This window comes from Dermatophagoides farinae, chromosome 2, assembly GCF_024713945.1.
Source record: "Dermatophagoides farinae isolate YC_2012a chromosome 2, ASM2471394v1, whole genome shotgun sequence".
NCBI classification, from domain to species: Eukaryota; Metazoa; Arthropoda; class Arachnida; order Sarcoptiformes; family Pyroglyphidae; genus Dermatophagoides; species Dermatophagoides farinae.
The window spans coordinates 7050790-7064196 of record NC_134678.1 but is presented as its reverse complement, the minus strand read 5'-3'; the positions used below and the strand labels follow the sequence as shown (position 1 = coordinate 7064196).

At 30.3% G+C, this 13407-nt stretch overlaps 2 protein-coding genes across 2 annotated transcripts; one reads left to right on the top strand and one right to left on the bottom strand.

Annotated features, from left to right (window-relative positions):
- Positions 1–17: 17 nt before the first annotated feature.
- On the bottom strand, positions 18–3422 carry CDase (neutral ceramidase). Its single transcript, XM_047063389.2, has 6 exons — positions 2407–3422; positions 2020–2346; positions 1504–1953; positions 1161–1424; positions 693–1100; positions 18–615 (listed from the first exon to the last, which is right to left on the bottom strand). Exons 1-6 carry the CDS (start codon positions 2566–2568, stop codon positions 97–99), a joined length of 2130 nt encoding a protein of 709 aa, XP_046919345.2. The 5' UTR covers positions 2569–3422; the 3' UTR covers positions 18–96.
- Positions 3423–7990: 4568 nt separating this feature from the next.
- Positions 7991–11419, top strand: LOC124499035 (syntaxin-1A). The gene is made up of 8 exons (XM_075728564.1): positions 7991–9441; positions 9512–9611; positions 9696–9770; positions 9848–10030; positions 10103–10176; positions 10287–10424; positions 10498–10608; positions 10679–11419. Exons 1-8 carry the CDS (start codon positions 9334–9336, stop codon positions 10757–10759), a joined length of 870 nt encoding a protein of 289 aa, XP_075584679.1. The 5' UTR covers positions 7991–9333; the 3' UTR covers positions 10760–11419.
- Positions 11420–13407: the final 1988 nt, after the last annotated feature.

Here is a 13407-nt window from a genome sequence, read left to right as displayed (position 1 = left end):
TATGATGTTGTTGTCGGTTTTGTTTTCGTTTTGAAAAAAAATAATTTATGGCACTTGTGACAATCAACGAGAAAAAAAAATCCGTTTCAATTATTATTAAAAAGATGGCAATTCATTCACTTTGAATTCTCGACTTGCACCTTCGAATTCTTGAATTTTACCGATAATATTTTTATGATCACCAAAATATCGTATACGATAAAGACCGGGTTTTGTATCCAATGGAATATCCCACAAAACGGTTGCATCACTCGTACCAAGAAGAACGCTATCACGATTCCAAATGAACATTGTTTCCCAATTTGCATCCGTTGCAACGACAATCCATTCATCATTTTCATATCGTTCAACAGTTAGGTAGGTTTTTTCCAATTTTAAATTATTACGTGGATTAGCTGCACAAAATTTCACTTCAACACGTTCACCAGCATGATATGTTTCTTTTGGTTGCACGATTGCATCACCAAAATGATGTCGAATGGCTGCATCATAAACGACACCCGGTTTTAAAGTGATTTCTTTTTTCAATAAATTAGGAAATTTTGGTCCAGGTGATGAAATCTTTTCACGTGAAAGCATTTGTTTAGCCAAATATCTAAATTGTTGTCGATAAGCCTATAATGATGATGTAAACAAAAAAAAACAAAATTAGTCAACAACAATATTAGTCAAGTGAGCAAAAAAAAAATTACATCTAATGTATGTGGACCAAACAAAGTTGAACCACCTTCATAACGTTGAAATTCATATTCTTCAGGTGTTGTTATATAATTGGAATAAGTATTAGCCAAACCAGAAAGAATAACATGTACATCTCTTCCATGATCGGCATAAATTTTTCTAATATCATTACGAATACGACGACCAGACATTGTTGTGAATTCTCCTGGTAATCCAACAATGACTAAATTTCCAATCTCAAACATTTGTGTTGGCATCAATTCTGGTGCCCATTCATATGGAAATTTCATTTCACCAACTGGTAATAAAATAGCTTTTGGTGCTTGACATTCCAATAATTCTTTCGATGGATGTAAGATAAAATCACGAATAAAATCAAAGAATTTATTCTCTTCTCCTTTTTTGGTTCCTTGATGAAACTGTATGACAGAATTATTATTATTATGATATGATGATGATTTTTATATTATTATACTTACTATAGCTGCACCTTCACCATCGGTGGTTCCAGCGGCGAATGAAAAACCTAATGCAGCTGGACAGGTTTTCACCTCACGACCATCATCCAACGTAACCGTTTGTTTAGCCATATCAATATTTTGATAAACAAAATGTACATCACCTTTGATTGTTTCATTTGCTTTTTCAAACAATTCTTTTGCTTTCAAATATTGTCTTTCACCGATGATTTTAGTGCTTTCAAACATATCTTTACCAGGTCCAAATGCAACACATAATTCATTCTATGACAAGAAACAAAATTACAGGGTGGTTATTATTTTTTTTTCAATAAAAATATTATTACAAAAAAAAACAACAAACCTTTCCATTACATGTACTGTGTACAAAATCACATGGTTTACCGGTATCCAGACAACGTGCACCCATAATATTTGGTGTTGAATCGCCTTCATTTGATTGACCAAATATGGCTACAAATGGTCCTTTACCAACATTTGTATATCCATTGAAATCTTGTTCAAACGTTATGGATGCATAGCCTTTATTATCACTGCTAATCAATTTATTTGTATTGTTCATACTGACACCGTGTACAGCAAACCAATTAACCATACCGATTGGTTTACCATTCAAATCGGTGAATTTCAATAATTGAAATGTTTTATCCGTATTATGTTCATATTGGGCACGTTCTTCTTCCGGATTTTGAAGATATGATGCCGGACTACGATTGGAACTTGCATTGGTTAATGTTCCTTCCGTATAGTACATATGTCCGGGTTCCATATTATCATGTGCATCTCTGATTGACTAATTGAAACAAAAAAAAACATTATTTCCAATTATGGATCGAAAAAAAAATAATCATAATCTCACCTTGACAACACCGGATACGATAGCATGTGTTGATTCTTTAATATAACCTTCAGTGGTTACAATATACAAAAGATATTGGAAATAACCACCAGGTCCAGCATGTGTATGCGTTGCAGAAATAAGAACATTTTCATGTGTATAAACATCATTACCATAGATTTTCTGTAATTCTTCAACCACTAATATTTTCAATATTTGTGCTGAACCACAAAGATCAACATTAACATATGCAACACGTGTGCCCGATTGATCGGCAACAACCATTGCACGTGAATAAAGCCTTAGATGAATACCACGTGTATTTTGACCCAATTTTGCATAGCCCATCTATTAAACAAAAACAAAATTATATAATTGAAAATTTTATCGTTGTTTTCATTTGATTACCATATTAATTTCAGCTGCTGGTCCGGTAATATCACCGATACCGAAACCAATCTGATAGACATCATTATCATTGTCGGTTTGTGAAACTTTGGTCAAATATTTACCATTGGCCGATATGATTAGCCAACAGGTTAAAATAGATATGAAAAAAGATTTCATCATTATTATTATTGAAAAATGAGATAGATATATGAAGAAAAAAGTGTTTATAACACAATGACAATAATCACAAAAATTAGATCTATATTTATATATGAAAAAAATAAAATCCAACAAAAATGATGATGGATCAGGATGTGGATCAACTAGGATTATCAAAAATTAATTAAAAGAAAATTCTTAATTTTTTTTTTCAAAGTATCAGATGATGATTTTTATCATCACACAAATTATATTAGACATATTGTCGTTGTCACCAGCACCGTCGTGTCCACCACAACCATCAACATCATCAACAACAACAACAACAACAAAAACCAAAACAGATGAGAAAAAAAGACGATCACACACACACACACACAAACAAACAAACAAAAAAAATGAGAACAACAAACGATTAATTTTTGTCTGTGCAATTTTTTAAGGTTCAAGTTTATCATCAATAATTATCATCGTTTCGATATTGATGATGATGATGATGATGATGATGATGATGGTGTTTGGGTCATAAAAAAAACCAATACCATTGATGGACTGAAGGCCCAAAACAATGAAAAAAAATCATCTAAATGACACAGGTGTATTCACTTGTATTTTGATAGATAGATAGATAGATAAATGAATCGTAGTGAATTGGATATCCAGGGATAAAAGAAGAAATTTTATGAGAAAAAAAAACATTTCTGACTAGTCATCATCATCATCATCATCATCATCATTGATTATCATTTGTTCGTAATGAAAACACAATGGATTTTAATAGTTTTTTTTTCTTTTCTTTTTTTCCTTTCATTGAGATCTCACTCCATGCGTGTGTGTGTGTGTGTGTGTGCGTTTGTTTGTTTGTTTGTGTTTCCAATATTCGATTTGAATAATTGTTATGTAAATACATCATAATCATCATGGTAATGATAAATTTTCAATGTGTGCGTGTTGTTTGATATGTTGTCAAAATTTTTTTTTTGCAACTTATTCAAGGGTATTTATTTCCATGAAACAATGAACGAACGTGAATAATTTAAATTGTTGCACTTGTATTTGTTTGTCTGTATCTAAGTGGCAAAATTATTTCATTGGATATTTATTACTTTGACTGGCAACGATGATGATGATGATGATGATTAATCTCCCAGTCATTATCCAGTAACATTGGCAATCACTTTTTGTTTTCATGATTGATTCATTCGATCAATCGATAATGATCCTGATTAAATTCAAAATTGATCCAAACAATTTTTTTTCGAATTGATTGATTTGCTTATCATCAAATTTTTTTTTTTTTTGATCTCTCGCAAATTGGGATAATCCTCGTTGGGTGCAAACAGGGAAGGAAGGAAAAAAAAATTTTTTGGGTATTATAATAACCCCTTAACACTTGATTTTATTAATTAATTGGTACACGCAGACTAGTCACATTGATCTGATGAAAAGAAAAAAAAATTACCACCACCAAATCATTTAATATTTGCCGACAAAATCAAGTTTTTTTTCCATTTCATTTAACCTTGATTTTTTTTTTTTTTTTTTTTTGCATTTTTTCTTTTTCACACAAATGATGATAGTGATCTAATAATGAAAATAATCATGCTCTTGAACCTCAGCCAAACAAGAGTCGACTCAGGTGTTTCAATGATGGGGGTTGGTTGGTCTGTGAGTGGTGGGAGAAAAATCCAGGACTTTTTTTTCTTTCTCTTTAATTCTGGTTAATGTTTCATTGTGTTTAATGTATGTACGAGAAAGCGCGTGTGAAAAATGGAAAAAAAAATTTACCCAAAAACGATCGACACAATAAACGAATAAAAGGAAAATAGAAACAAAAAAAAGAATAGAAAAAAATTGTACGCTCGAGAAAGTAAAAAAGAGAGAGAGAGGAAGAAAAAATCGGAAGAATCGACCGGACACTGGCGCCAGCGCCGCCGGATTATTTTTTTTTCATTATAATATTCTGTCTGTGTGTGTGTGTGTTTGTGTGGTGAGCATGATATGGGTAAAAAGTGAATAAAAAGAACTAACAAAAAAAAATAAAAAACCCGAAACCGCCATCGCCTATAGAAAAAAAAACATACATTCCTTCAGACGTATCATATCGTTATCGTTATCGTTATTGTTGTTGTTGTTATGTTTACAGCTACAACACATATAGATCACACACACACATAAAACACAAACAGCAGCAGAAGCAGTAATAGCAACACTAACAAACCCGACAAACAAAGAATCCGTGCAACCCGACAAAAAAAAACGAGAAGGACAAAAAAAAAAAAAGTTTCACACACTCAAAACACAGAATTTTCACATGCACAGTATTCGTTTTTTTTCGGCTATCCTGACGATGGCGCCAAAAGCTCAAGTTGAATGAAAATGAAAAAAAATTTCATTTGACACATTGGGCCATATGTGTGTGTGTATGTATGTTATGTATCCAGTATCTAAATATATTATGCTGCTGCTGCTGCTGTTGTTGTGGCTGGTATTTTTGTGTTGTGTTTGTCTTGTGTGTGTGTGTTTTTTTTTTATATATATTCAATGGGGTGTACAAAACTCATTGTATTCGTTTTTTTTTTTTTTTTTTGGTGTTCTATTATTGTTCCAATGTGTTTGTATTCTCTAAATAGTCTAGCTAGAATTTTTTTTTCTTTTTTTTTGATATTCAGTCCAAAATATTCCATACAGCTTGTATTCAAGGAATAATTTTCATTCATTCATTCATTCATTCATTCCTTTATATTCGAATGGGTCGATAGGCTGGTGATCTATAGATGATGTTTTATCGATGAATGAATGAATGAATTGTATGTCCGTGAACTCAATTTTTTTTCCTTTGTATGTTTCTTTATTTTTTTTTATACTCAACGATATGATTCCCAATTGGTAAAATGTAAATTGTCATCTCCAAAAAAAAAAATGGAAAAAAAATGGAAAAAAAATGGAAAAAATATTTGCCTATTTATAAATGCTGTAAAAAATATTTATTCAAACCAAAAAAAAAAGGGCCAGACAATAAATGAATGAAGCCAGCAGCTGTATTCCTGACACACACACACACACACATGCAATGTAATGTGATAGTTTCATTTTAGTACGTGTGTGTGTGTGGGTGGGTGGATGGATGGATGGATGGTTTTAATTTTTTTTTCTATACATTACAACAAATAATAAAAAAAAATTCAAGGTTCATCTTAATTGGGTTATTAGTTAATAAACAAAAAAAAAACACGTGGCCATTTTATTATATCAGTTTGAATAACAGAAAAAAAATTCAGTTTTTTTTTATCACTAAATCCTCAATCAAAAAATGATGATTTATGATTGTCATTGTGTGTGTGTCTGTGTCTGTGTGTTTGGTGTGTTTTGTTTTTGTAAAAATTAATTTATTCCTAAATAAATAACCTGAATAATAACCACAATAATCATTGTATGTCAATTTTGGGTCAGATCATTATCGTTTTCTATACAATGATGATAAAAAAAATGGTGGAAAAAAATCAGGATTCTTTGTCAATTCATGTTGACCATAACCAACAACACAACCACCACAATATTGTATTGAATCGAATAAATGAATAAATCTTTTTCAAATTCTGGAATTCTGTTTGTTCAAGAGGAATAAATTCTTTGTGGTTAAATTATTATCCATCATTTGACGTTGTTGTTGTTGTTGTTTATATAGTTTGGAAATTGAAAATTTATTGATAATCGAATGAACCAAACAACAAAAACAAATGATGATGATGATGATGTTATTGGATAATTTTTATTTTTATTTTCTCCATTTCCTTCTCCTACTTTTTTGCACCGCAAAAAAAATGTTAAATATTTCCGGTAAAGTCATTTAATTGTCAATGTTGTTGTTGATGCTGTTTGAAAGATTCGTGATCGTTATTCTTGTTTTTTTCTCTTTCTTTAGTGGCCATTGGCCATAATAATAATGATAATAAAAAATCAATTCTGTTGATTTTTTTTTCTGTTGTTGTTGTTGTTGTCGGTGATGGTCATTTAGTTAGGAGATTTAGTATTATTTTGTACCATCATCATCATTATCATCATTTCATATCTTTTTGTAAAAATCTTTTCGGATCGTTTACCGTTTTTCCTCCCTCATTGTTGTCGTCGTCGTTGTTGTTGTTGTTGTTCATAATGGCCAACAAAACTGCTAACCGTGCCAAGAATTGGCAATCGTTTCGCTCTCTTTATTTTCTTTCTTTCTCTCTTTCTCCCTCTCTAAAAATGAGAAACGAAAAAAAAAATAAATACAAAGTCCAAGATTCATGTAATACATGATGATGATGATGATGTGTTAAAACACAGGGAATTCCTTGAATTTGTTTTTTTTCCATCTTGCGGTTTCTAGTCCCTATATCGTCATCAACAACATTACGATGATGTTGATACTTTAGATAATTATCCTTGGCATTAAAAGTGAACAAAATAAATAGCCAATAATAATAATAATAATAACAACAACAACAACAACAACGACGACGACGACGACGATGAAATTCGTGAATGAATTTCATTCATTTATTCATTCATTGCTTGCGTAATATTTTTGTTATCGTTGATGGTTTGTTGGTTGGTTAGGTTATAATAGTATTAACATTGCCATTTATATGATGATGTAAAAGATGTAAGTTATAGATAGTATGGATTCTCTCTCTCTCTCTCTTCTCTCTATTCTATCGAAATTCGTTCCAAATGATTCCAGTTTTGTGGTAGTGGTAAATTTTTTTTTCTAAAACATTATCATTTTCTATATATATGGTTCATATGTTTTTTTTCGGATTCTGGATCAAGTTTGAATCGACAATTATTCTTTCCATTTAGTATATTTGTGTGTCGTATACTTTTATATATCTATATATATATATATGGCCTCATGACCCATTTTCATTACACAGTGCTACTACAATTTCTGTTTTTTTTTCAACGATGATGATGAAAATCATTATTTTTTTTTTCTTCGTGAAACCATTATATATAGTGGATATCCTTTCCTATTAGGTCGAAATATACATGAATACCATACAAACACACACACAAATATATAATTCATCTTTGTCCACTATTCATTATTATTATATAGATGAATTATATGGAATGATGATAATTGATAATAATTCAAATTTCAAATACAAAAATTATGACTATACAACAAACGTGTGTGTGTGTGTGTTATATGGATTTTTATTTTTTGCAACAAAAAACGACTACGACCACGACGACGACGACGACCATTACGCCCATCCGTTTGATGTGCGATCCAATGCTTCTTCTATTCTATGCTCCTGCTGCTATATTGGTGGAAATCATTTTTTTTTCTTCTTCAATATTTCCTACAAGCGTCAGTCAGTTGTTTTTCTACAGCCAAATGGTAAAAAAAAATAACTTTTTGCTGATTACGACGACGACAACTAACGATAATTTTGTATTTGGAAAAACCAAAAAAGTGTAGACACTACTACCACCACGATCCACCACCATCGTCATACCGTACGATTCCAGAATTTCAAACCAGAATTTTTTTTTTTGGTTTTGGTTTTCCACTCTCGACTCATTCGTTTATGTGTGTGTGTTTTTTTTTATTTTGGATCGTTTTGGGAGTGTTGTATGTCTTTGAGTGTGTGTGTGTGTGTGTATGCATGTGAGTACAAAACACATAGAATTCTGGCTCCTATTTTTTTTTTGATTAGAAAAAAAAGAATTGGATGAATGAATAAGTGTATACGGTGTGCGTCTGTGTCTGTAGGTTTTGTGTATGGTGAGTGAATGGAATCGAAATTGTGTGTGTGTGTGTGTGTGTGTATGTAAAAAACAAGACCTGAAATGTTGTGAAATAATTTAAAAAAAAAGAAGAAAAAAAATATGACCAAAAAAAAGTGATCTTTATAATCACATCTAATTGATATGATACAGACGAATATTCTGTATTATTATTGAATTTTTTTTTGAAATTGTGTGTGTAAAAAAAAGAATGACCAAGAATGGTTTTGATGATCAAATGAATAAATCTTCATCATTGTTATCAACGATACAACACACACACACACACACATGAAAACCATCGAAGAATTTGCCTTTTTATCATCATCATCATCATCATCATCAACAACAACAGAATCGTGAAACAAAACAAAAACAATCGATGAACTTACAATTTAAAAATCAGCTACAATAGCTCAGTTGCGACAATCAGTCAAGAATTTTTTTTTTCTTGAAGAAAATTTCTCAATCTTTAAATATCAAGAAAAATGCAATGATTTTTATGTGATCGTTTTTTTTTTTTTTGGTCGTCGGTTGGTTTGTTGGAAGTCACTGTGTGTGTGTGTATGCGTGTGTGTGCGTTTCGTCATTTCATTTAAAATTTAAATAATTTCATTACTGCCAAAAAAAAAAGATATTCTGATTGATCAGAATAATCATCTGACCACATTGAGAAAACGCATTACAATCGCCAAGTTCATCAACCATCATTTCAAACGATCATCATTATATTTAGTGTAATTTGAACCAATTTTGTTCATCGTTTGATTTTAATTCAATTGAAATTGAAAACAGAGATTGAAAATTTCAAATTGCCTTATTTATTATTCAATGAAAATCAATTTTTTTTTTGTTTGGTTTAAAAAAAAAAATCTAATCAAAAAAAACATCACTAATAATTGGTTGAGAATAATTTGCATTTCAAAGTGAATAAATTTTAAGCTTTCAAAAAAAAAAAATTTTTTTTTTTGTTCACAAATCAATTTGAAAAGAGATACAACAACAAAAATGACCAAAGATAGGTTGGCCGCATTAAAAGCGGCACAAGTGGATGAAGAAGATGTCGCTGTCGGTGTGGAAGAAAAAGGTGGCTACATGGAAGAATTCTTCCAAGAGGTATGTGATTCTGTTGTTAGAAATGATTTGATTGATTTTTTTTTGGATCAACAAAAAAAATGAACAACAGGTAGAACAAATTCGTGAGAATATTGAAAAAATGCAAGCAAATGTTGAAGAGGTGAAGAAAATACATTCAGCTATATTAAGTGCACCACAAACCGATGATAGTAAGTTGAACATACATCAACGACACTTTTTTTTTGGATATGAATATTTTGATCAATTCGCTTTTTTTTCATATGTCCACACAGAGGTCAAACAACAGCTAGAAGATTTAATGGGCGACATAAAAAGGACGGCAAATCGTGTACGAGGAAAACTAAAAGGTACTATACTATAGTTGTGAATAAACCCGTTTGATTTATTTCATTTTTTTTTTGTTTTGTTTTTTGACTTCAATCAGTAATGGAACAAAATATTGAACAATTGGAACAAACATCAATGATGAGCGCCGATTTTCGTATACGTAAAACGCAACATTCAATGTTATCACAAAAATTTGTCGAAGTTATGACTGATTATAATAAAACACAAACCGATTATAGAGAAAGATGTAAGGCAAGAATACAAAGACAATTGGAAATTAGTATGTATCAAACAAATAATGATGTAATCAATAATGGTTTATAATTAATGGTTATAATTAATTTTTCATCAGCCGGTAGATCAACGACTAATGAAGAGCTAGAAGAGATGCTCGAAAGTGGTAATCCTGCCATTTTTACTCAAGGAGTAAGTATTTTTTTTTTTTTTTTTTTTTTTTTTTTTGGTTGATTTTTTCTTTACCTTTTTTTATTTCATCTAATTTTTTATTCAAAAAAAAAAACAAAAAAATAAAAAAGATCATGACCGATACACAACAAGCGAAACAAACATTGGCCGATATTGAAGCAAGACATGCTGATATTATTAAATTAGAAAATTCAATCAGAGAATTGCACGATATGTTTATGGATATGGCCATGTTGGTCGAATCACAAGTATGTATTACTTGGGGTTCTTGTAATCAATCTTTTAATTGTTTTTTTTTCTTTCAATTTTCACTCATTCCAGGGAGAAATGATTGATCGAATTGAATTTCATGTATCCAGTGCATTGGAATATGTTGAAGAAGCGGTAAAAGATACGAAAAAAGCAATGGAATATCAACGTAAAGCACGAAGGGTATGTTGTTGTTGTTGTTGTAGTGATGTGATTTAAATTCAACTTTCTTAAAATTTTTTTTTTCTTGTAGAAACAAATTATGATAATCATATGTTTGGTCATTATTGCATTCATTCTTGTTTCATTATTCCTAAGTTTCATACCATTTTAAATTGATTATTACCATTGTCTTCACAAATTTAATCTACCATCAAAAATTTGAAAAAAAAATCATTGAGAATTAACACCTAAAATGGATCAATTCATGACATAACAACAACCACAACAACAACAACTACCAGAATTATGCAAGTGACATCAAGAATGTTTCTGTGTGTCTACTGCTACTGATGCTGTTATTAATTAATTGATCAAGTGTCGACGATTCTCTCTCTCTTGAAAAAAAAATATTCCACACAATCAATCAATCAATTTTTTTTTGTTGTTTTGTTTTGTTTTGTTTGCTGTAAATTCATTCATTATCATTCAAATTGAATTCAGTTTGATTCTTGTGCCATGTGTGTATGTGTTTGCGGTTTATCTCTCCATTTCTCAGTGTGTGTGTGTGTGTGTGTATTTCGTTGTTTAAATTATCGTTATAATCAATGTGCTGCAGTGAAAAAAAAATCAATATTCAATCCAAGCATCCACATAAATTCAAAGAGTGGAAAACATTTTCTTAATTTGCACAAAATTCATTCATTCATTCATCATTATCATCATCATCATCATTATTATCGAATGACACACCCACACACACACACATTCATACCTTGTTTTCGTGAAATACTATTTTGATCTCAATAAATATATAAATAATCAATGCAAAAAAAAGGATCAATCATCATCATCATCATCATCATCATTATCACCAGGAAAAAAAATTCATAGAAAAATCGTTTGTGTTTGTTTAATAAATAAAACCATGTGGCCATAACTTCGTAAGAATCGTAAGAATTTTTTTCGTTTTTGTTTTTTGATTTGATCAAATCAATCAGCACACACACACACACACACACACATACAGAATAGTTGAATATAGACCTTCACCTTCACTTTTTTTTCTTCAAACAAAAAACATATGATTGTGATTTTAAAACACACACACACACACACACGCAGACACATTGATTGATCTGAATTTGAAAACAAAAAACAAAATTTTTTGCAATCAACCCATAATACACACACACACACACACACACCGTAAATTGGATATAAATTTTTTTTCTCTTTGATTAACAAACAAAAAAAAACACTGGTACATTTTAAAATGGCAATAAAATGAATGATGATAAGTTTTAAGATACAAAAAACATACACACACACACACTAAGAATTTGTATCTAAATTGTACCTATCAAATTCATAATCATCATCATCATCTATAATTTGTTGTGATTTGTCATTATTCAATCATTATCATCATCATCATCATCATCATTATCATTGTCATTTGCTAAATTATTATACATTATAAATAATGAAAATTTTGAACAAGAAAATGAAAACAAAAACAAAACAAATCAATCAAAAACCGATAATTCTAGTCAAAATTTGATTTTTTTTCTTGTTGTTGAAACACACCAACACACACACACAGAGACCATGATATGCCAGTATGCAATAGCCACTGACCACAATCAGAATTAGTATTGTTCATTTCCATTCCATTCCAAACGTGTGTATTTGTTTTTTTTCGTTTTTTTTTTTTTTTGTTTTATTTACAGAATTCATCATCATTGAATAGAGAAGATAACTATCTCTCGCTCACAAACACACACACACATACACAGAATAATTTAAATATAAAATTTGAGTGTTGTTTTTTTGTACAAAAAAAAATAAACAGAAATATTTGAAAAACATTTCCTTTTCATTTTTGCTGTTTGTTAGGTGTGTGAATTTTCTTATTCTTGTGGCTCCCTTTTGAAAAAAAAACAACAAAATCCTTCATGTTGTTGTTAAGTTGATGGTGATGAAATTGCTCCAGCTACATGGACAACAGAATAATATAATTGTATGTCGAATCCGATTTCACACACACACACACACACCTAAATCTGAAAAATTCATTTCCGGACCTTTAATTTTTTTTTTGTGTGTGAGTGTGGTTTTTATGCGAATATCCGGTAAAATTTTCAAAAATGTCAAGGCTGATGATGATGATGATGATTTATGAATCTTTTTATTCAAGTTTTCATTTTTTCTTTGTCTCACTAATTTATGAAAATTGAATGAGAAAAAATTTTTTTGTTTGTTTGTTTGTTTTGTTTTCATTGTTGTTATCGCTGTTGTTATTTTTCAAAAAATTTTTTTTAAATTTCAAAAAAAAAATTTGTTCATCATCATCATCATCATCATCATTGTTATTTTCTGCACCACCAAAATAAAATAAAAAAAAAAAAATGTCCACTGCAATGGACACTCGCACCCGTGCCCCCACCCCCAAAAAAAAAAATTTCAATTCTGTAAATAAAATAAATTCAAAATTTTCAATCAACGCCCATCAACCATCGACTATCGACGGCGACCACCACCACCAACACAAAAACCATCATCATGATCGACATACATCGACACGCCTCACCATCAATGAATCATCATCTTTCTTCTTTTTGTTTTTTTTTTTGGAAAATAAAATAAAAAAATAACATCCACATACAAACACACCCACACACACTACTACTACTACTACAACTACAACTACCACAAATGAAGAAATCAATGTCAAAAACAAAAAACAAACAAAAAATCAATGGGGAAAAAAAAATTTTCAAACGAAAAAAAAAATTCGATTAAAGTTAATTGAATATATAA